This window comes from Ixodes scapularis, unplaced genomic scaffold (genome assembly GCF_016920785.2).
Source record: "Ixodes scapularis isolate PalLabHiFi unplaced genomic scaffold, ASM1692078v2 PGA_scaffold0__279_contigs__length_252992795, whole genome shotgun sequence".
Classification (NCBI taxonomy): domain Eukaryota; kingdom Metazoa; phylum Arthropoda; class Arachnida; order Ixodida; family Ixodidae; genus Ixodes; species Ixodes scapularis.
The window spans coordinates 54,397,348-54,419,965 of NW_024609835.1; the positions used below are offsets into that span (position 1 = coordinate 54,397,348).

Below are 22,618 nucleotides of genomic sequence, written 5' to 3' on the forward strand. Positions count from 1 at the left end.
GAAGTCTCAAGAAAAATGTTTATTTGCGTCGTAATCTAACCTTAATCACTGTCATCACCTCCATCAGACTCCTTGTCCGACACCTCCTCCGAAAGGCAGTTGTCCTCAGCTTCAGTGCTGTCGAGTGCATTTGAAATCCTGCGCTTCTTCAAAGAGCGAGCGACAAGCGTGCACCGCCGATGCAGTGAAAACTTGGTGCGGCGCATAAAGCAAGCAATCCAATGCCGGCTCGCCAAAGTTTTTTCACATTCTCTTGCAGCAGCTCAATGTTTACGGTGAGGTGCCATTCACGTTGCCCTTTTACAAAGTCGCTGAGACTTGCCTCGACGTTGGCAAACATGCAATTCTTTGGGCCTCTAAAGCTCTTTCTTGTTTCGCTGCACGCAAACGGAGCTTGCTTTTGTCGTCTCCATCCGCGGATGCTGCATTCATTTACGGCGAATTGTCGTCCGGCAGCACTGTTGCCGATAGCTTCCGCAACCAAAAGGACTATTTTTAAGGCAGCGAAGTATTGTTTTCGCTCCGACGCCATTGCCTGCCCGACTGTGGATGGATGGTGGCGCCTCGGGCATAGTGATTTTAATGATGATGATAGCTGTTTTGAATGCCATATTGCTTCGAAATCGAAACTATCAAACTGCGTTAGATCGCACCTCATTAAAGCTGAAAATTGTTGGGACCCGTATATAATACGAGCCGCTAATTTTACGTAGCAAAATTAAAAAAAGAAAATAAAAAAAATCTTGCATTATATGCAGGTTTTTACGGTAACCGGTGTTTTAATTACACATTGAAAGATCCCCAGGTGGTCGAAACGAAACCCCAGCCCTTCGCTGGGGCGTGCCAGATTTCCCTCGTTGGCTTGGCACGTAATACCCTCAAAGTTGTCACTGGGTTTGTAAATTGCCACTCAATATTCTCCTTTGTGCACATTTAAATAGAGCACGCATGGGATGTCCTTAAATATAAAGAGGTCTAGATTGAAGTTTTGACATTGCATTTAATATTTTGCATAAAAGATGAAGTTAGAAAAAAGACCATTCTTAGTTTGTGTTAAAGTGAAATTTCAAATGAATACACCAATGCTGTGATAATCTTAGATCATTGGGTATTCTAAAAACCTAGAAAAGTCTGCTTGCATCCAAGTATTTGACAGTATGCTGCTGTGATTACACACATAGCACTTAGTTGACGGCAGGGTGCCCAGATGCTTTGGGTTTTTCTTCTATACTAATAATAATAATAATAATCATCCTTTATTTGTATAATGCCCGAGAACAACCTATTGGTTACAGTGTGGTGGCACATAAAAAGTTTAAAAAGGGGAAAAAAAAAAACCCTGAAACAGTACACAATCATGAGCACCGCATATGGCAGGTGCTCATGACCCATGAGTGCAAGTGATGCTGGCCGTGCAAATGGGGTGTAGTCATAATGATTAATACATAATCGTGACTAGGCACAATTAAATGCGGCCAGCGAGATTCACGAGGGGCTGAGTGGGAATCAAACCCTGGACCGTGCGTTCTGCAGACCAATGTCTTTCCTCGGCGCCACGAGGAGAAAGCAAAGGAGAGCGCAGGCGACTGTATTAAATGCAGTTCAAATTCTATCTAACAAAGCTACGGGTAGCCTCAAATTACTTTGCTATATCAGTTTTCTTGCTAAATATAGCGGGAAAATTGATGTCACGTGACCTCACCTCGCATGGCCTATACATTAATTCAGTTTCCCTTTTTAAATTTGGTGGAGAAATGGGTGTTGCATGGCCTGATGTCATGTGACCTATACAGTAATTTAGTTTCCCTGCTAAATTTGATGGGGAAATTGAATCTCTTACGAAAGCTTGTGTTGGACCAATAGGACATGAGGAAGCGCAGCATTCTCACATCCCTGCAGGGTTCCTCGACCAGCTGTGCTCTGCAGAATGGCGATGCCAAGTGAGGTGGCAAGGCCTCATCGATGCCGACAATGAAAGGCCTCGTTTCTGCCGTCTCTAACTACTAAGTGCTGAAACCTGCCAAACGTTTTTCGTAAACGAAGGAGAAATCAAACTCACTCGCAACAGGGACGCCGTCGCCGTGAAAGCAGCAACATTGAAGCGGAAGCTTGCAATATAGGCACCCAATCAACGTTGCTACCTGATCAGGCGATGTAGCCTTCAACTTGCTGCACGAATAGGTCTTGCAACGCATTGGAGCTATTGGAGCTCCCTCGGAAATCGGTCACCGATTTCCGAGGGACATCCCAGTGGGAAGTTTTCGGGGTCATCCACTAACGGATGTCCCACAGAGGTTCTAGGGATAGCAAAGTTGGAGTTTGCAAAGTCGGGAGGTTTTTTAGAACGTCTCTAAGATATGGTCTGTTGTCTGGGCTTCGTTTCTCCAGCACTTAAAACAAATATTTATATTTTTCTAAGAATTAATGCTCCAAAAGCCACCTTGCTGCTCCTAAACACTGTCTTGGCTGCTCCGAAAGCCCTTTTTGCTGCTCTAAAACACTGTCTTGGTTGCTCCAAAGGCCACATTTGCTGTTGCAATACACTGTTTTGGCTGCTCTGAAAGGTGCTTAAAAATGGCTTAGGCCAATCACATCACTGCATCTGTGAATGGCTCAGATCTGCAAAGATGGTGCTTAACTCTTTTCGTACCTCGCACGGAAAAATCAATTGCCCATGATCGACGATTTGCGAGCCTCATGGCAAAGCCTCCGATGCATTTCTGTATAAGTTAAGGCATCTGGTCATCAGATTAGACACTCTAGTTTCAATTTCCGTATACTGTAATTGTCTTTATTTTCACAAAGAGCTAATTTTCGCGACTTTCGCCACTTGAATAATTGCAAAAAATAGAACCCACGAATATGTGTCTCTGTGGGGACAAATACATAGCATATACCAGCCTCACAGCGAAATTTCGTGCCCGCGAAACATTTTCACAATCTGTACTTTGCCGAGTTTGCGAAATATTGAGCCTGCGAAAATAGTCATTTACTGTCGAGACCGGTTATAACGAAATAGCGGCTACAGTGAAGCGATCACGATTTCCCATTCCCTTTTGCACTTTGTTATAACCCAGTCGGTTATAACGAAATAGCGGATAAAGCGAAGTGATTTCAGTTTCCCGTTGACTTCGTTATAACCGGTTTTGACAGTACAGGAGTTTTTTTTCCACAAGATGGGGATTTGAAATAACCTCATGCAAGGGTCTTCATATCGTCTGGCCAATACATGATACGTGCCGAAATTTATGAAACTGGACAGGACAGCTTAGGGAATGGTCACGGCAAACTGATGCTGCAGCTGTCCAAAGGAATAAGGAGCAAAGAAAGAAAGCAATAGCAGAATGCAAGTCGGTACATAGTCTCTTGAATGGCAGTGGAAACGGTGGTGGGAACTTTTTTGAGAAGAGCAGCAAGAGGAAGAATGCCTCTGAATATGCGGATTACGTGGATGAGCTAAAACAGCTAATCAAACAACACTACACAAAGAGCAACGGCGGACGGAGGCGTAGGAAGCTTGCTTGTGGATGGGGAGGGGCAGGCCGCAGTCCACTTACGCCAAGATAGGTCACACAGGCTTGCACTGTGCACAGCGTGCATCCACGACATCAAGAAAAAATGTGAACTTTACCAAGAACGAGAAAAAGCCGCGAAACAACTTGTCCAGCTGGAGATGTGTACTGCTGACCTCAATATAATGTGGCATATTCTCTCAAGCGGAAAAGATGTTCCCAGAAAGTTCTGGAGGTACCTTGGAACCCTGATCGACAGGGGCCAAACGCCAACCGTTGTCGACAAACGCAGAGGCCTAGAAGTGGATGCGCTGGACTAGTGCTTGACAGAACACTTGATGTTTGCTCCACATAAATTGGCTACACAACAAAATAACCCCACACAGAATGATAAGGAATGCACCTCCGCGAGTACTGACAAGGGGATCTCGTCACCATTGTATGTGCACTGGCACACATAAAAAGCTGCACAGCACAGGGCTCGGACGAGGTCCCAGCATTTATCCTCAAAACGCTTTGCCAGGATTCTAAAGAACTGTTAGCAGAAATCTTCACTGACATACTCACCGAGAAGGAAGCTCTGTCTTGGGACTGGAGGCAAGGTGAAGGTTGTCCTTATGCCAGAAAAGAAAAGGAATCGGCGTTTTCTCCAGAACCGCAGGCCTCTGACCATTACCAGCACCACACACCAAACTTTTGCTACCATCTTGAAGGAGCGCATGACGACATGGGTGGAGAGAGGACTCCTCGCCGAGCTCCAAGGGGTATTTCGTTGCGATTGACGCACGGAAGGCAATGTATACAGCCTTACCCAGCGTATTGAGCTGGCCCGAATAGATGGGAAGAAGATTGATCTGTTGCTTCCTCGATGTAGGTAAGCCTTATGATAGTGTTCCATACAACCAGCTTCTCGAAAGACTGGAACAGCTGGCTATGCCACCGCAGTGTACTGATCTCATCTGCTGCTTATACGCAAGAAATACGGTAAAGACACAGATGGGAGAGGCCACCTCAGAAGAGAGAATGTTGACATGGGAACTTCGTCAGGGATGTCCCCTATGTCATTCTGTACATGCTGTACCATATTTACGCAATGAACTTTTTTCGAGTAACGAGCACCGTCTGGGGAGCTGTCTGCAAACTAAAATAGAAGAGCAGCCCGACATGCTTGTGCCCGTCTAAACACATTGGCATTGTGACGTTGTATCGGTTTTCAGTGCTTTTTACACCTTATACTTTATACTAAAAAACAAAGCATCAAAATATACTAAATACGCGCGAACATGGATGCTGACAATGTTGCTGTCACCATTTTCGCAGGGCACCGCGTCCCGGTGTCTTGCGAAAATGGCGACAGCGGGAGTGTACGCATGCGCAGAAGCTTACTGGAAAAACGTCCATTGTAAGTCGACCCCCCCACACTGCACACCAGAAGAAAAAGAAAGAAAAAAAATCTTTAGAGGCGCATTTTACGGCGAACGAGTGAGAACGGCAGGGTATCTTTTTCAAAAGCCCAGCCTCCAGCACGCGATCGATGCCTTCCGGCGTGCTTTGGCTGCGCATGCATGCACAAGGCGTATGAGATGCCCAGGTATTATCACAACTAGAAAGCTCGTGCTCGAGGCGGGACAATTGAAGCTGCTTCCTGTCGTTCTCACTCTGTTCACGACTAGAGACAATGACTTGTCTGCACTGGTGATGTCAGTCTCGTCGTCATCACTGCTACGTTTTCAAAGCACGTCGGCAGCGGTGTTTATTGAAATCTTGCACTTTGCAAATGACAGCGTCATGCGCATCTTCCGCGCTTGCTCAGTGATCGTGTTGCATGTCACAGGTAGGGACCGATTGCGCACTTCTGCGGCGTATGTTGCAAGCCTGACCTCTAACTCCGGGAGGCGTTCGACCTATCCAGTCTAGCCCGTGAGAGCCCCTTCGTTCGCCGTCACAGTTAAGACCCCCACTCCATTGCAGACTCCACTAGAGCACCACCCGCTCCGAGGGGTCGAACTTGCATCCAGGAGCGCAATTGTTAGTTGCTTCTGGATGAAGAATGGCCATAAACAAGCGCCGGAAACCTAAACTGCCCAGATCACGCATGTCAACACAAAAAAACGTTCAGTCTTCCAACTCTCGTGAAGAAGGAAGACAGCGGAGCTGCACTCAATACACTGCCGCAACGCGCACGCGCCCGTTTCCCGCTTCTTCTCGTCCAACACGCCGCCGATTGTGGATATGTCTCCGGCGTACCAGAGTCTGTCGCACACGGCGCACATAACGACAAACGGCTTCTCCACGAATTTCCTCCGGAACCTTGCTATCGCACCCGGGAACTGTTCAGCCGGCGTGGAGTGCTGTTGTTGCCGGGCCTCGCGCTTGCGATTTGCCTCAGTGGCACGATCGTCGTCTGTGGTGTTGGCCCGCCGGCGCCCTTTACATCGCAGGTACTGTTCTCGGCGGTAGCTTTTCAGGCGAGCGATGTGCTCTTCTTTGGCAAGGGAATCTGAAGCGCTGGACGCAGTGGAAGTCGAGGCATTAGCGGCTTTGCAGCGGTTGCGGACCCATTCGCACTGCTGCGTACGTCGCCGCTCTTTCTGCAGCCAGTCTCCCTTCCCCGAAAGGGCGCGCGGCCGACCCATCCCGAGTCCAAACCGAAACTGATGAGAGCGAAGGAAGCAGTGCGCAAAACAGACGAAGACTAAGAAACACACGTGACGAGCCCCGCGCTTGTTGCATGTGCTTCTTCTTCATCGTCGTCTGTTTTTCGCGCCTTTTCCTACAATGAATTTTCACCAACGCGCCTAACTTTCGATTCTTCCATGATAGCTGGAAAGGTTGCCACCATCTATGAGTAACGGTGGTAACCAGACTGGCGGTAGCTGTCCAGGTAGGTTTGTGTCGACATACCGGACACAATCCTGGGGAACCTAGCCCTTAACAGCTCCGCTGCAAAAAACCTAATTGGCGCTCCAGCATGATTTTAACACTCGATCAAACGACGGGCCACTGTGAATCGTGCGAAAAACTGCAAAAAGAAGCGCGGGAAGTGAGACGTGAGGCAGGCTGTTCCAGTGGCCATTCTGGAGAGCTCTTGCAAGAATTGCCGCCACCCCCGGGAGCTGGGCACGCCGTGCGCTGTTCACCGCCGTACATTCGGTCTAATTTGCAAATCGCTATCAATAATACTGTCATGCCACTAAATAAAAATAAAGAGCTTGTAAAATGAGCGCACAGAATAGCGCAATGCTGCAGGTACAGCCGGCTGAACTTGTAACAAGTTGAGGCGTTCTTGATATCGCGGTTGTTTCATTTTTGTCGGCGGTGGAATGCTTTGGTTCAAGTACATAAGTCAAGCCCCCACTTCATATTTCCAAAAATTGAAAAATTGGTCGACCTACATTTGTGTAAGTATAATACATCGCACAACTGGATGAGTGGCTGCTACAATCAGGACTGGGTTTCTTGCTACAGCGCCTGGAGGATGGAGAGACTGTAAACTGGGTGTTGCCGAGACTAACATTCGCGGTCGACATAGTGCTCGAAGCCGGTTTTATGCAAGATATGCAGAAACTGTTAGATGTGTGCTCTGATGAGGCTGCTGTACTGAGTCTACACTGCAACTCTAACCAGTCGGGATTGAGGAGAAAGTGCTAGATAGTGTCATGTTGGGTGAGGATGGTATACAAGCATTGACCATTTACAAATACCTAGGTGTTGCACTAACCAATGAGATATGCTATCTGAAAATGCCACGCGAATTTCCGCCAAGTCACCATACGGACCAGTTGATTGGATATTACAATGTTCCGATGAAGGGTGTCCTTTGGTTGAAGAAGTCTTTCACTGCATTGACATCTCGGCTGTCAACAGCTAAACTCTACAAAAGTGTGTAGTTCGATCAGCTGGCGTTCTGAACTGAGCTTGCCCAAAAGCTTCTTGGACTTGATGTAGAGTATGACCAAACCCCTCCTACCCTTGAACAATTGCATCCTGAACCCTCATGCCCTCCAAAAACGGAGAAGTTGTGCAACCGCAAAATGTGTTATGAGGAGTGCGAAGTTAAGCACAAGTCAAATGTCTTTTGTAGTACCTGCTACATTTACCTGTTTTATCACGTCCAGAAACTGTTTCACCGAATGGAATGCATGCCACAATGGCTAAATCTAAATATATTAAAACTTAACTTTTTTTTTAATCTAGGACATTGCAATTTGCAGCTATTTTGCTATTAAAATTTGCCATATTTTGTATATTTTCAAATTTTTTAGCTACAATTTTTTGCAGAGGTATTTGCACATTCTTCTAACCTTTGTTCTGTCGGCCACAATAATATTGGTTTTTAATAAATTAATCACCGCCTATTATTAGACATTTATATATCATTAAAAATAAAATTTTATTGTGCTAGATGTTGATATTCTGCAACAAATTTTAGAAGCATGTTTTTCAGAGACAGCCTGTGTTTAATATTTAGGATATTTGGAGCACGGCAGAATAATGAAGGGAACAGTAATTAACTGTAGCATCTCCTCATCTAGTGCTGCTGTATCTGCAGGAAAGTGGCAACTGTTGAGTTCTACCGTTATTAATAACCTTTTTTGTCTACTTGCAGAATGGTGGATGTTGGTGGGCAGCGATCTGAACGGAGGAAATGGATCCACTGTTTCGAGAATGTGACGTCTATTATATTTTTAGTAGCTTTAAGTGAATACGACCAGATCCTCTTCGAGTCTGACAATGAGGTAAGACTTCCTTAAGTTTTATTGACACATATATTGACTCCTTATTTTTCTTGTGTTCTGCCATTAGCATCTGGCTTTGACCCAGTTTTTTTGTTTTTTTTCAATCTTTTTGTTTACTGTAAACGACTTAATTTTCGCGGTCTCAAATTTTCGCGGTCTCAAATTTTTGCGAATCGGGCCAAAGCCGAAAATTTGAAATTATTAGGGGGTTCTAATTTTTCGAATCGAGTGTAGTTTCCATAGCGTTCACATATTGCCCGAATTGTTCGCGGGACGCATTTTTCGCTAATTGTAGGCGATTCGTGAAGTTAGCAAAAATCAGGTCCTCGCAAAAATTTAGTCGTTTACAGTATGTTGCATTAGTAAGACTACATCCATTAAGGATTTATTATGCCTTGTTTGTAGTGTTGTTTGTTACCAGCAGGTGTTGTCTGGTCCTGGTCTCTACAGTTGATATTGAAGATATATAAAAACAAGTACATTAGAACCTCATTGATACGTTTCTCTGGGGACTGGGGAAATAAAATGTACGATCCGGGAAAACGTATGGAATGAGAATGCCATTCAAGGGGGGGGGTCTAGATGAATCGGATAGCAATTGTCACCAAACAGTTCACACAAGCATTCAAAGGTGTGAACTAAGGTTGTCTCAGAAAAGGTTTGTAAACATTTGTAGGTATAAACTGAAATAAACACACTCTAAAAATTTGCTGGCATGATCTCAAATACGTCCACAAAAAGTTTGTAAACATTCATCAATGTGACATTGGTGTGAACTCTAATACGTTCAGGAAAAGGTTGCAATTTCCACCTGGTACTTTGAGGGACTGAAACTCGGGCGAGCGAAAGAGTCCGGGGGGCTTGCGGAGATGCGTTTGCCAGTGCCCTCGTTGGCTCATTTATGCGCAATCGTGCTCAACACTTCAGCATACCAAAGCCGCCAAAAAGGTCTTGCTGTATGACAGGATGTAGTGCACGTGCAGGAGATGTCGCACTATGCTAGACGAGTCTTGACAGAAGCTTTCTTTACATGAAGCGGGAGGAGTACCAGAACCTGCACCGCATCAGCCGGGGAAAGTTCTTGCAGCTTCTCTCACGTGCGGAACTAAGGACTCCAAGACTCCACAAACAAATATAGTACAAAGCACAATGATGCACCATCTTCATGTTGCACATAAAAAAAAAAAGGTGTTGAAAGCGTGGTTTGAAATAAATCCACCAGTAGAAAGGCGCTCGGCTTTTTCGGCCTGTGCTTTTCACGGCGTTTTGCGGGGATTTGACTTGAAAAGTTTTGTCTGACAACAACGCATCTTTTCTTCTTCGACAAGCAGGGGTGGAACGGCTGCGCCATTTGCACCGTTTTGCGCCGTACGCATTTGTCTGCGCCATCCTGCGCCATTTCGCGGAAACTGCGCCACAGCCAATACCTTGCACCTTTATGCACAAAATCGCGCAACGTGCGCCTAAAAAATTGTATTTTGTCTTGGTTTCGGTTTCTATCGACTCGATGGGCAACAATGAGTGCGTTTAGCTTGGTCGGCCTTGCAATCCTTTGTTCTGTTTATTTTCCTTGTGTATCCCGACTCGGAAGCGCGCGAAAAAACTCGGGGATCGGATTCGAAGTGCTACACCTGTGACTGGATTGTTATTCTTCAACCATTAGCGGTTAAGCAAGTTGGCCGAGGTGAGGTCGAGTCGTTAAGCGGTCAGATTGCGTGAGGCTCTGCGGCCCAGGATCCGGTTCTCAGCCAGTTGAAAACAAATGAGCCAAAGATTCCTTTTAGTACTTCATTGTTAGAAGTTGGAACCGCATTCCCGCAAGATAATTCGTGATTTGATGGAACTGAAATGCGGTACGTCCGATCCGAAATCTTGCCGGCCAGCAGCTGTCCTGCGGTAGATCTGCTCGGCGTACTTTAATCTTGCTCCTGCTAATCGCTTTGAACACGATAACTCTGTTAATTGTAGTCTGCTGCTTCGATATTGAGTTGCACAATAGGATACTCGAAATTTGTTGCCCTGGTCCTCCACGCAACTGCACGTCCGTTGCTTACGCACGTCAAGAGGTTCGCACATAAAATTACTATGTCGGGCACGTGTGGGTTGTCCGACAAGCAGTGCTGGTTTGCATTTTGAGCAGCTGAAAGCCACTCAGAAAATATCAAGGACACCATCTTCCCATCTTCAGAAACATATGGCACTTGCTTTTTGGTTCTCATTAAGGCTTCCAAAGTCTCAAGTTTTCGCATCTGTTACACTGTTACCCCATCTGCCTAGGTCCCTAACCACTCATGTTCATCTGTGCTGCTAAGCACAATTGAAATTGCTCCCGTGCTTGTCTAAGGCACAAGCTGAAGTGCAAGGAAAACTGATCTGAGCTGCTCCTAGCCTGCTCCAGAATGTAGTTTTAGCTGCTCCCAACCTGCTTCGAAACAGCGGTTTCAGCTGCTCCCGGGGCTGCTCGCAAATATATTTCATGCATTCCACTCCTGAACAAGCAAAACAAAGGTGGTGCATTGTTTCCTTCTGTCCATTTCGTCCGTTTGCTTGTTCGTTTTGTCGCGTGATTCTTGGTCTTACATGCGAAGAAAGCTGCAGGATCTGTTCCTGGCCGGTGCACTGCAGGTTCCGACACTCCTCTAGCTCAATGTCAAGAAGTTTTGTATTGAAATTCGTCTAGCACGCTGTGCTCTATCCTGCACATCCATCTAGCCTCTCATCCAGCAAGACCACAAGATCCAATGAGGCTGGGCAAGACCTTTTTGCACCTGTGGCGTATTGAAGGACATGGGCAAACACCCTTTTGCAAGCCCAGGACTCCGTCGCGTCTACTTGAATCCTCCTTAGCAGGACTGCACTTGCATTGTGCCTGGGGTTAGTAAAGGTAGTGGGGCTTTGTGCCAGCTTCTCGCAGCATTCTAACTTGTGTGGCACGTAACAGTAGCGCACAATGATAATTTTTCGGAATAATGCGATAGCGCCGAGACTCTAGCCCCAAATGTCGCATTAGCTCTTCTACGACTGTGCTATGTGCATTCGTTAAGTGGTTTGGTCTATCCTTGCCGTCCCTTGTCTCCCCCTCTCTGGAATGCACATTGTGAGGGGACTTGTTGTCATGTGATTGATCCATCCGCGAACCGGTCTGTCGTGCAAATTGGCTGGCGGCTTTTTGGACGTAAGAACCTGGAAAGCAAACGCACTAAGCAGGAAACTAATGCACATGCTTCTGTGGGAGCTCGGCGTGAATGGCACTTCCGAACGTGAAAGGCGTTTCAACGATGTTCCACTGAAGTCAAAAGTTGCATAGTAGAGTAGCAAATCATTTTTGGAAACTGATGGGCAAGGTTGACTGCCTCTCTTCTATTTGATCATTGTTACTCCGTAAATTTCATGTATTTCTGATTACCTTTTTGTTGTTAAAATTGTTAGTCTGTATAGTTATTTTGTGGTGTCCATCGAGAGGGAAATCCTGGAGTTTTCCGGAGGTGTTTGTCGGCTTTGGAAGGTTAGAAAAACGTGGCCAAAATATACACCTTTCCAAGAAATGCTCGATTCTAGGGGCAACAAACCGTTTTCGAAACCAGTGACTGGGTTTGAGGCTAGACTCTCACCTGCGCCTCTGCTAACCCTAACTGAGTGGATTGCGATTTCGATAGGCGGAGCCTGCGTTGGCGCAGTTTCAATACACTGCTGGCGGCTAAATGCTCGTCTTTTCCCGTTGTATTTTGTTTCATGGTGTATTTATTTTCCCGAGGACATTGAAAAAGCATTGTACAGCATTTGAAAAAAAAACAAAAAAAAACTGATTTTTCTTTGATATACGCGCGACAGACCGAATGCGATTGGAATGTTAGTTTTTTTGTTTCTTTTTACGACAAGTTGTGAAGGCGCCGCCCAATTTGCCTCTTGTCAAATGACAGAGCTTAGCTGTCGAAAATAATTTACAACAGAAGATAGCCGAAAGGCATGCCTTTTTCACATCACAAGTAACGTGTTTACTGATGGACAGGACACGGACATACAATTTAGCAAGCGCTAGCATTCAAACATTATATCGTACGTGCCATACAATGCACTGTTATCTGAAACAAATTTATTTGAGAAACGTCTCAAATAAGTCACAGTCGACGATAGTCATATTTTGACAATCGGACGGAATCCAAGATGACTTTGTATTGGGGAACATTATGGGGAGAGCTTTCTTTTTTCACACCATTACCAAGGCAAAGGAACAAGCACGACTGACCCCAACGCTAACAACTATTTTTGGCTATAACTGAGGTCTCTACGCGGATTATCTCTAGGAGGGGCGTTGAACAGTTGTCGGCGAGGGCCGTGGGACATCCTTCCCCTCCTTCCTTTTCCGTGAATGTTGAACAGAAACGCTTGAATGGCAGGCACTTAACAGCCCTATTTCTCACAGTGGGAGATAACACAAAGGGTGTGCAGCATGCATCAGAAAAATTAAGTGGAAACTTTCAAGAGGGGCCAGAAAACGTTGAATGCAAAACCGCAAAACAAAGGTGGAGAATCGCACTGAGCGAGTTTCCACAGTTCCAGAGTGTGACAGAAAATTTCTAGCTGATAGGGGGACTAGAGTCACACCAGCCGCATTAGCATCAGCAACGAGGCGACGGCCTAGGAGAATTTTTTTGGAAAGGTGTATGGGAAGAGACTGAAAAATTTGTGAGTGATACCTTTCTTTCTTTGACACCTAAATTCTTTACTATTCTAGTAACTCACTGAGTGAATTGAATTCAATTATTCGAGAATGTACCAGGGGAGCAGGAGTGGAACGGCTGCGCCATTTGCGCCATTTTGTGCCAAACGCATTTGTCTGCGCCATCCTGCGCCATTTTGCGGAAACTGCACCACAGCCAATACTTCGCTCCATTTTTCTTCAAATCACACAATGTGCGCCAAAATAATTCTATTTTGTCTTGGTTTCTGTTTTTATTGACTCGATTAGCAACAATGGAGCGCGTTTAGCTTGGTCGGCCTTGCAATTTTTTGTTCTGTTTATTTTTCCTGTGTATTCCGAGTCGGAAGCACGCGAAAAAACTCGGGTCGGATTCCAAGCGCTACATCACCTGCGAATGAACTGTTCTTCTTCAACCATAGGTGGTTAAGCAAGTCGGCCGAGGTGAGGTCGAGTCGTTAAGTGTGAGATAGCCTGAAGGTCTGCGGCCCGAGTTCCGGACGTCAGCCAGTTGAAAACACATTAGCGAAAGATTCCTTTTAGTGCTTCATCGTTAAAAGTTAGAATTGCATTCCTGCAGGATAAGTCATTATTTGATTGAAGTGAAACGCTGTCTGATAAGAATACTTGCCAGCCAGCAGCTCTCATGCGAGCGGTAGATCTGCTTGGCGTACTTTAATCTTTCTCTGGCTCATCGCTTCAAATATGATAACTCTGTTAATCGTAGTCTGATGCTTTGATATTGAGTTGTACAACAGGATAAACTCAGAATTTGTTGCCCTTTTCCTCCACGCAACTGCATGTCCATTGCTTACGCACGTCACGTGGTTCGCACATATAATTACTATGTCGAGCACGTGTGGGTCGTGCTATAAACAGTGCTGGTTTGCATTTTGAGCAGCTGAAAGCCACTCAGAAAATATCAAGGACGCTATCTTCAGAAACATATGGTACTTGCTTTTTGGTTCTCACTAAGGCCAAGTTTTTGCACCTGTTACATTGCTATCACATCTAGATAGGTTCCTAACCACTCATGCTCATCTGTGCTGCTAAGCACGATTAAAATTGCTCCCGTGCTCGTCTAAGACACAAGCTGAAGTGCAATAAAAACTGACTTGAGCTGCTCCTAGCCTGCTCCAGAATGTAGTTTTAGCTGCTCCCAGCCTGCTCCAAAACAGTAGTTTCAGCTGCTCCTGTTTGTGCTCCCAAGTACATTTCATGAGTTCCACCGCTGGTGGAGGCTCGAAATATAAATCTGGTTATTGGTTGGTTGCAGTGGCATACCAACTTGTTTTTGAGTGAAAGAGCAAACCAGACCCCCCCCAAACCGGGGGGCAGTGCCCTTGGTATCCCTTGAGTGCCGCCAGCCAGTGTTTGCCCTGCCCAGTGGCGGCTGTTTCAGGGGAGGCAAAATACATGCCTTGCCCCCTCCCCCCCCCCTCGTCGCGGTTAGTACGCCCATGGTTGGTTGGTTGAATCCCGGGGAAGTTGGTTGCCATTCACAGTGTCAGATGATTGCTAGGCAGATGATCGCTATCCTCATTGATAGTTCTTGACATATGTTCCCCATTTCGACTGGTTTGGAAATGTTGCGTGAGGCATGTGGAAATATCTTGAAAAGTTGTGGAATTGGGAAATGGAATTGTGGTACTATATTTCCTGCACCTGGTAAAACATTCTCCTGCGCGGCACAGCTTGACAACTGCCTGCTTTATTAGCTAAAAAAAAAAAAAAAAAGGCTTGCATTATACAGAAATCGTTTTTGATGTACTGTCATTCGCAACATTTGCAGTGTCTCTTCATAATGAACAATCTAGAGAAAACAAATCCTCGTATAGTCTGCACTGCATAAAATGTCAGCCTTTAGACATGTATAGTCAAGTAAATATGGAAAACTCTGAATTTGTTTGGAAGCATCTTTTTATATTCCTTGTCGGTCATTCACCCTTTTTTCCTTCCAGAACCGCATGGAGGAGAGCAAAGCTCTGTTCAAAACCATTATCACATATCCCTGGTTCCAGAACTCCTCCGTCATCCTATTTCTAAACAAGAAGGACTTATTAGAAGAAAAAATTATGTATTCTCATTTAGTGGACTATTTTCCTGAGTATGATGGTAAGTCAGATGGGCAATTTGACTCATTACTTGATGAATTATGCGTGTCACAATTTTTGTGGTAAAAATAATGTAAACGGGCCATGGGTGCTTAGAATTCTTTAGTTTTTGTGCTTGTTAATGAAAAAATGAACCTGGGGTGTGATAAATGTAATGCTTGGGAGCGAGGGCACCTTAAATACTTGGGGTTTTATCTGTTTGTTTTGAGTTGCTGTCAATTTTTGTTTCACTGGCTAATTGCCTCAGGTGATCTTTCACATCAAAACAGACGCACTACCGCAATATTAATTCAACAGCCATCACCGAAACCTCACCCGTGCCACCTTTTGGAAATATATATATAATGTTTCTGAAAGACACAAAAAGGCTTGCTTTAAAAAAAAATGAGAGCCGCAGATAACAAGGTTAGCAAAAACCTATTTTCTTTTAATGTTGCTACAACAAAATGCAAGTTTGTTGGACATTCCTGGCAAACACTGAAGAAGATCACATAAATAACCTTCTCTTCTATTTTTTTTTTAATTTATAAACAAAATTTTTTATTTTACCTGCAAAAAACTTGGAAAGATTGAAAGATTGTCAGCCTTCTGAAAAATTCCAACTATAATTCTCGAGGATAGCAAACCTTGATTTTCCCGGAGTGTTGCAGCCATAGACCGTGAGGTCAGTGAAATGTCAGTTACAAAGTTAAGGAGACAATTGAAAGAAGGTTTGTTTTGTTCACAAACAATTTCATTCATCCCCGAGATTTGGGGTGATGTTTGTTTGGTTAGCACCCTGTTTAGTTCCCTCCGATTGCTACTCACTGCTGCTTTGTTTAATAGCGTTTGTGGCTTTCTGGACATGATCAGGACTAACTATCTAGACCTGGGGAAGAAGTGAGTCAAGGCCGTCGGGTGGTACCAGAAGTGAGGATCGAACATGAGTGTGACTATGGGGACTGGGGACTGTAAATCTGTGCACGAGCGGAACTAAGTATGAGATGCTGCCACAAAAGTACCATGCAGCACAGCTGTCCAATTAAATGGCCAATCAATTTTCTGCGATGGCTGCTAAGAAACAGCCGTTTTCACGGCAGTCATTCGGCGGTACGAGAATATGAAAAAAAAAACACCGATGCTCTTATTGTGTGTACGCAAGTGATGGTCAACTATTAGTTTTGTGCACAAGTAAGACCTTGCTTCATGAGTGGCATGGAAATAACCATTTATCGGGTCAGTGTGTCCTCCATCTAACTGGAGATACATAAAAAAAATAGCTGTTTTCTAGCTTTTGTTTTACAAATTTTTTGTACTTGGACATTTAAGCATCGTCCATCCCACTTTTTTTACACAGTCCAGGCTTAGGGAAGAGGGGGGGGGGGGGGGTGATTGCTGTTGACTTAGGATATTGCAGTGTGCATAGACATCATGCAAGCATCTCACTAAAAGATACTGTTCTGGGTATTTGCAGTTACACAAATACACCAGGGCATTGATGTAAACTTGCTTTAACTACTCTGTGGAAGGGTTAAGGGGGGGACACTACCCAGAAAAAAATATTTCCGCAAAAAAAGTTGATTTTGAAGAACGCCCTATTTACATCCGTCAGCATCTAGAGTATTCCCCATTTGTTTACAGTGCTTAGTTATTTTTTCATAAATTATTTTCAGTCCGCCAATGCTAAAGAAAAGGCAGAGGTTTGAGCACTTTGAATGCGTTTTTCTCCAATCTACTTTTTGGCATAAATCCCACCTTAATAAAACTATCGTTTGAGCAGCAAAACCATCGAGAGACTTAATTTTTTTGGCTTATATGCCGAAATATTGTGGAACTGGCTATTATGAACTTAGATTTTGCATTTTCATGTTCCTTTATTATGAAAAATTTGTAAATTGCAAAACTTGGTAAATGTAAAAAAAATTCATAGATTTTTTTTCTAACTTGAAGAATGTGTATTTTTGAAAAAAAATTTTATTGTAACTGGCAACAGGTATTTTAGTATGCATTCCACCAGAAAAATATGTGCTTATCAAAACCATTTCTCAACGATAGATTTATTGAGAAGATTCCATGCAAAGCTATGCTTTACTTTGTTCTGGGGGTATAGTACCTCATAAAATAGGTTCACAGGGCTGAAACTTTGCATTTTCCCCTTGTATATGTCTACAAATACCTCCTGCAAATATCACGCCGATTGAGTGAGCGGTTCAAAAGTTTGCATTCCCAGGTTGTGTCCCCCCCTTAAATCAGCAACTAGAACTTCACATCTAATTTCTCAGAAAAGAATACAATTAGAATCAGACTGGAAGACGGTATCCAGGAAATGTCCTTGCATTCCTTAGTTGTAATGATTCCACATAGTAAATTACAGTCGACTCTCGGTAATTCGAAACTCGCAAGGATGGCGAACCTCCTTGGATTAACCAAACTTTGTATAACCAAATTTTTAAGAGTGAATCGCCTGTAAAAGAAGGTATGATTTTCATTTGTTTTCATTGCTTCAGACACACTGCTGTAAGCACAATCTGCAACACTTCGTTCATCAATGTTAACTCTCGTCGGAGAAAGAAACTCTCGACAAGCGTCGAGAGCGTTTCCTTGTTGGCGTTTTCGTTTTCTTTTTCAAGCGTTTTCTTGTTGGCGGTGGATGGTCTCCAGCCACCCCTTCAATTTTTTGTGAGATCAAAGGTTTGGTGGTTTTTGTGGTGAGACATATTGGCATCAACACAGATGATCAAGAACCACGGCCTAATCTGTGGTGACAGACGTAAAGCATGCAACGGCTGTGATGCAAAATGCCGAAGGCGACCGTTTGGTTTCACATCCCCCCTGTTCATGCCAGTGTGCTAGCAATATGGCATGCACTGTGCCAACACTAATTCTCTTTTATCACGGCGAGAGAGGGAGAAAGCTGGCCGTCGCAGAACTGTGGCACGGCCGCAGAGTGGTGAACCAGCATGGCGGTAGTTTCCATGCTGGGCGTAATCACGACTCTGAACCACAAATGGGTAAAGTGACTGGCCATGAAGCTTCTATGCTCCAAGAGCGTCCGGGCTTCTGGGGCATGCAAAAATACCTTTTAATTTGTCAGGTCTGAAGGTGAAGCTTGAGGATATTTTTTTTTTTTTTTTATTTCATTGTACATAAAATGGCCTGAACCACACTTATACATTGAACTAACCAAAAATTCCAATAAAGCGGCTTTGAATTCCGGAGAGTCGACTGTACTCTGCTTAGATGTCTGTTCGGACAGCCAATCACTTATTGTGGTCCCATTGGAAGGATGCATCCTACACCAGAGACTGTGATTGTGACTCAACTTTGAGCTCATCAGTGCACATTTTTAGAACACTGGTAACTGCTAGTACGTTTAGTGTTGACTCACTGGCACGAAAGGGCTGCCCACGGTGAACACGGCTTTTGTCACGAGCAGATTGGCAGCTAAGTGGATCCTGGGGGAATTTTACATGCATGCTTATGGGGTGCAAAGTCATGTCCACTGGAAGTCTGAGGGAGTTGTGTTCTGTGTGGATAGCCCTTAAAGGTGCACTAAAGATGTTTCTGAGATCGTCTGTTCTTGGAGATAACTCATTCCACGGGATCTTAGCATCCCAGAAATAGAAAAATTATACTCGTGCGACGTCCATTTCCTTACCAAAAATGTGATCGAAGGTTGTTCCGTGCCCCTTCCTGTGCTCTAGATTTTTCCGCTCAGAAAGGGGCATAGCACAACCTTCGATCACATTTTTAGTAGGGAAATGGACGTCGCACGAGCATAATTTTTCTATTTATGGGATGCTAAGATCCCGTGGAATGAGTTATCACCAAGAACAGACAATCTCAGAAACGTTTTTGATGCACCTTCAACATGCAAGAACCAGATTGCTTGTTAGGAAAGTAAAAAAAAAAAAAAATCTAGGAATCTTCTTAACATACCTTCTCACCCACCACTATTTTTGTTTCACAAAAGCTCTTGAAGTAGGAGTGAAAACATCTCAATTCTTGAAGTGCTTTGAATTTTTTTTTTTTTTTTACGATCCAAGCACTCCTTGAAGTGTCATATTTACACTCTTGTTTCACAGAGGTCAGGCTTTAGAAATGAAGGAAGGTTGCATACCTTAAGAAGTTATAAGCTTAGTTCATTCAAAAAGTGAAAGTTGGGGAAGATTTCTTACCATCTTGTTACTGCCTTGAACGTATGTGCAGTGTTCTTATACTGACCTCATGGCAGCTACGACATTGTGCTCGCAGCATTGCCAGCATTTCTAGCAAAGCTACAATATTCGGTCAGGCCAGAAGATTTTTGTTAGTGAAGTGGTTGAAGCCCGACTTGCAAAAATCGTTTTGTTTTAATTTTGATGCACTTTGTCGTAACTGCTAGGTCATTTGCAGCAAAGAGGGCTGTGCTTTTCTTTAACCACACATATTTAGTGACTGCATTTAATGTACTAAGCCTTTTGATTCTCGCACAAGTTGTCTTTGCACAAGGGATATTGTAACTCTTTCTAGAAGATGGAAGAGCAGTGTGGCACTTGTGGAAGAGGTCGGCTATTCCTCAAGCCTACCTCCGAGTGTGTTTACCGCCTTTACCACGGAAAGAGTGCCAGTAGCAGGTGTCTGGTGGTCACAAACTAACGTGGAAGTGCCTCGGTTTTGTTCCTTGCTCACCAAGGACCGAAGCAGGACCATATCACAGCTCGCGAGTTCCTGCTCAGGCAATTTCAGTCCCAAAAGCCAGGCTCCGATTTCATGTACTCTCACTTCACCTGTGCCACAGGTCAGTTGCCCGACATGTGCTGGGCTGTTGGTTGGGTGGAAAGAGAAGAGTGGGGAGTCTGTACTGACCATGGCTAACTGAAAGGGGAGGGAGGAGGAGCTTCCTTCGGTTTTTCATACTTCCTGCGGCCTTTTTCTCTGACTTCTTGCGACACTTGCTTCCTTCATTTCGTTTTCCGGAGCAGGTTTGGGTTTGTTGAAAGAACTCTTTGTCTTGCGTGGCGGCAGTTTCCCTGTCTCGGGGCGTGGCAATGGAATGGCATGGGCCGCTCTAACCGGGGAAGCGTGCCTGGGGGTGGGGGTTCACTTCCTTAGGTCCCAAGCAGGATCATGAGTCGGCGAGAAACTTTATTTTGAAGGTGTACCTGGATTCGAACCCCGACAAAAAGCGTATGGTGTACTCTCACTTCACTTGCGCAACAGGTCAGTCGAGGCACGAGTCGTAGTGACAGGCTGTCCACGGAGCTCTGTCGCTTTTGGCCACTACGTAGACTGGCTTGATGCTTCCAGGAGCTTTGAGCATTTCTTAGTACTTCATTCAGCTAGTTTTTTTACTCTTAGTGAAGTGACTTGAATCATATATTCTGTTTCACCTTAAAATGTACTGCAGTGAAGACTAGGAGCTTGAGTTCGTAGCTTTAGCAGTTTCTTCCCGAGGTGCATCCTTGAGCAAGGAGTCTGCGCTTGTAGCCTTTGCCGTGTTTTTTCTGAGGGTGAAGTACAGTATAATAAATGCTTAGGGGTACATTTAATGCAGAAGATTACGGATTTTAGTTAAATATTTTTTGTGGAGAAGCTAGCTAATTCATTTCAGCGAGTCACTCACAAGAAAGGTTTAGTTATTGAGTGCAGATTGGAATGTAGAGCCCTCTACAGGTTTCCTACTGTTACAGAATTGTTAAAGCTTTTGCATTCAGTGACAGCATCTTTTCCCTGTCATTGTATTTATTTTTCTTAGATTAAAATAATTGAATTCTGCTGTTATGTTATGAACATTAAAGGTAGTACTTGGGAGTTTGGTACTTGCTCTGCAAACAGGAATAGGCAATGTCGCTCAGTGTGCAGTATTTTGTCGGAATATGCTTTTATTGCTTCAAGGACCATTTTTTTTAATTTTTTTTTATTTAATTGACAGATAGAATGGTTAATTGACAGATAGAATGGAAGTATGGCAATCAAGCTTTTAGTACCAAAAACTTTTAGTGCCTTCAGGCTCATGACTCTGCTTCTAATTTTTGCCCTGTTCAGTGCAGGACTCTAGTGTAGTGTTTAGCTAGTTTAGTTTTTGACTGGGTTAAGGTAATGTGCTGCTTTACTATCTGCATTGATTTAAGTTTATGGGCACTGCTTATGGCAGCAGTTTCTAGTTCTCCTCCAAACCTCCACAAGCTCCATCTTGTTCTCTCAAGCTCTTGCTTTTTCTCCTTCTATTTGTTTCAGATCTCTATGTACAGTTAACATGCTTGTCTCTAACAGTAACAGCCCTGTCCTGTGATGATTGTTTGAAAGTTAGACATTTTGATTATCAGCGTTTTTTTGTTACCACCAGCGTACACTAGCAGTTTGCACTGAAAGCATAGCTTACGTCTGGCTGCACAATAGCAGACTGGAGAGCTAGCTTCCCATCCCTTCCCCCTCCCTTGTACATCTGCAAATTATAGTGCAAGGGATACAGCTGCTTCTATTGAGCAAAAGATTTGGCACCACAATACATTTTCACTGAAGAACGACAACTTGCTTCATGCCCACTCAGCAAGTAGTCCCTCCCAGGCTGCCGAAGAAGTCCGTGTTGCTTTGAGCCAGCAGTCGGCCCGTTCCTTTTCAAGCATTAGCTTCCAACCTGCCTCAAAGCTAGCGTGTTGAATGGATGGCACAGCTGGGGAGGGCAGGAAGGTCGGGTCAGCTTTGCCTTCCTGTGGCAGGGCCAGCTGGGCATTAGATCTGCCGCTAGCTTGCCCGGCCGTGCGCTGGTGCAGCGTTGGGCCCCTGGGTATCCCGTGTCGTCCTGTGCAGCCTGTCCGCTCCCTCACGCTCCCCTCTCTTTCCCTGCTTCTTTAGGACCAAAGAAAGACGCCATTCACGCTAGGGAGTTCATCCTTAAAATGTTTGTGGACCTCAACCCGGACAGTGAAAAAATCATCTATTCTCATTTTACGTGCGCAACAGGTAGGCAAGGCCTGGGCACGGTTGTGGTCGACGAATGTGTGCCTTTGACCGTTCTCTTCTTCTCCCCCCTCCCCCCTTTTTTTTTCTCTTTGTGGAGGTTTGGAAGAAGGGGTCCCCCCATTCCTCTTTGCGCTCTCGGCGTGCGGGCCCGGGGGCTGGATGCATGGGGTCAATGTTGCGCATGTCTCGCTGGGCTGCACCTCGTCTGCTTACAGCGAACGTACTGCCTGCGTGTGTGTGTGTGTGTCTATCTCCGGAGCTGACTCTTTGCACTGTGGGTTGCCGTCACAGACTGTTTTGTTCCTCTTGGTTCTTTGGTGTACTGACACCTCTGTTTGTCCATGTGCCTGTTTCTTTTTCCTGTCTTTCTTTCACCCTCACCATTCTGTTCCCTCTGCATGCATGCTGGGTAAGACACTGAGAACATTCGCCTGGTGTTCTGCGCCGTGAAGGATACCATAATGCAAAACAACCTTAAAGAGTTCAACTTTGCCTGAGTCTTTGCTGGTCAGCACGATTGATGTGACGGGTTTGTGCGACTACCACTTTTCTTCTCTTTGCCAGCTTGGAGATGTGGGTAGTGCTGTAGCATTAGTGTTCACTGAGAGCTACCTCGATGACCAGCGGCAC

The 22,618-nt window shown here is 44.8% G+C and overlaps 1 protein-coding gene across 2 annotated transcripts in view; it reads left to right on the forward strand.

Annotated features, from left to right (window-relative positions):
- LOC8032007 (guanine nucleotide-binding protein G(q) subunit alpha) overlaps nucleotides 1-22,618 on the forward strand; it is a 50,422-nt gene that overhangs the window by 19,006 nt on the left and 8,798 nt on the right. The window contains exons 5-7 of one of the 2 annotated variants that reach the window (XM_029990705.3): nucleotides 8,122-8,251; nucleotides 14,912-15,065; nucleotides 19,719-19,823. In XM_029990705.3, the coding sequence (XP_029846565.1) occupies nucleotides 8,122-8,251; nucleotides 14,912-15,065; nucleotides 19,719-19,823 (389 nt within the window). Of the gene's footprint in view, nucleotides 1-8,121; nucleotides 8,252-14,911; nucleotides 15,066-19,718; nucleotides 19,824-21,880; nucleotides 21,989-22,618 lie in introns of both variants that reach the window. The other variant, XM_029990704.3, reaches the window with a different exon arrangement.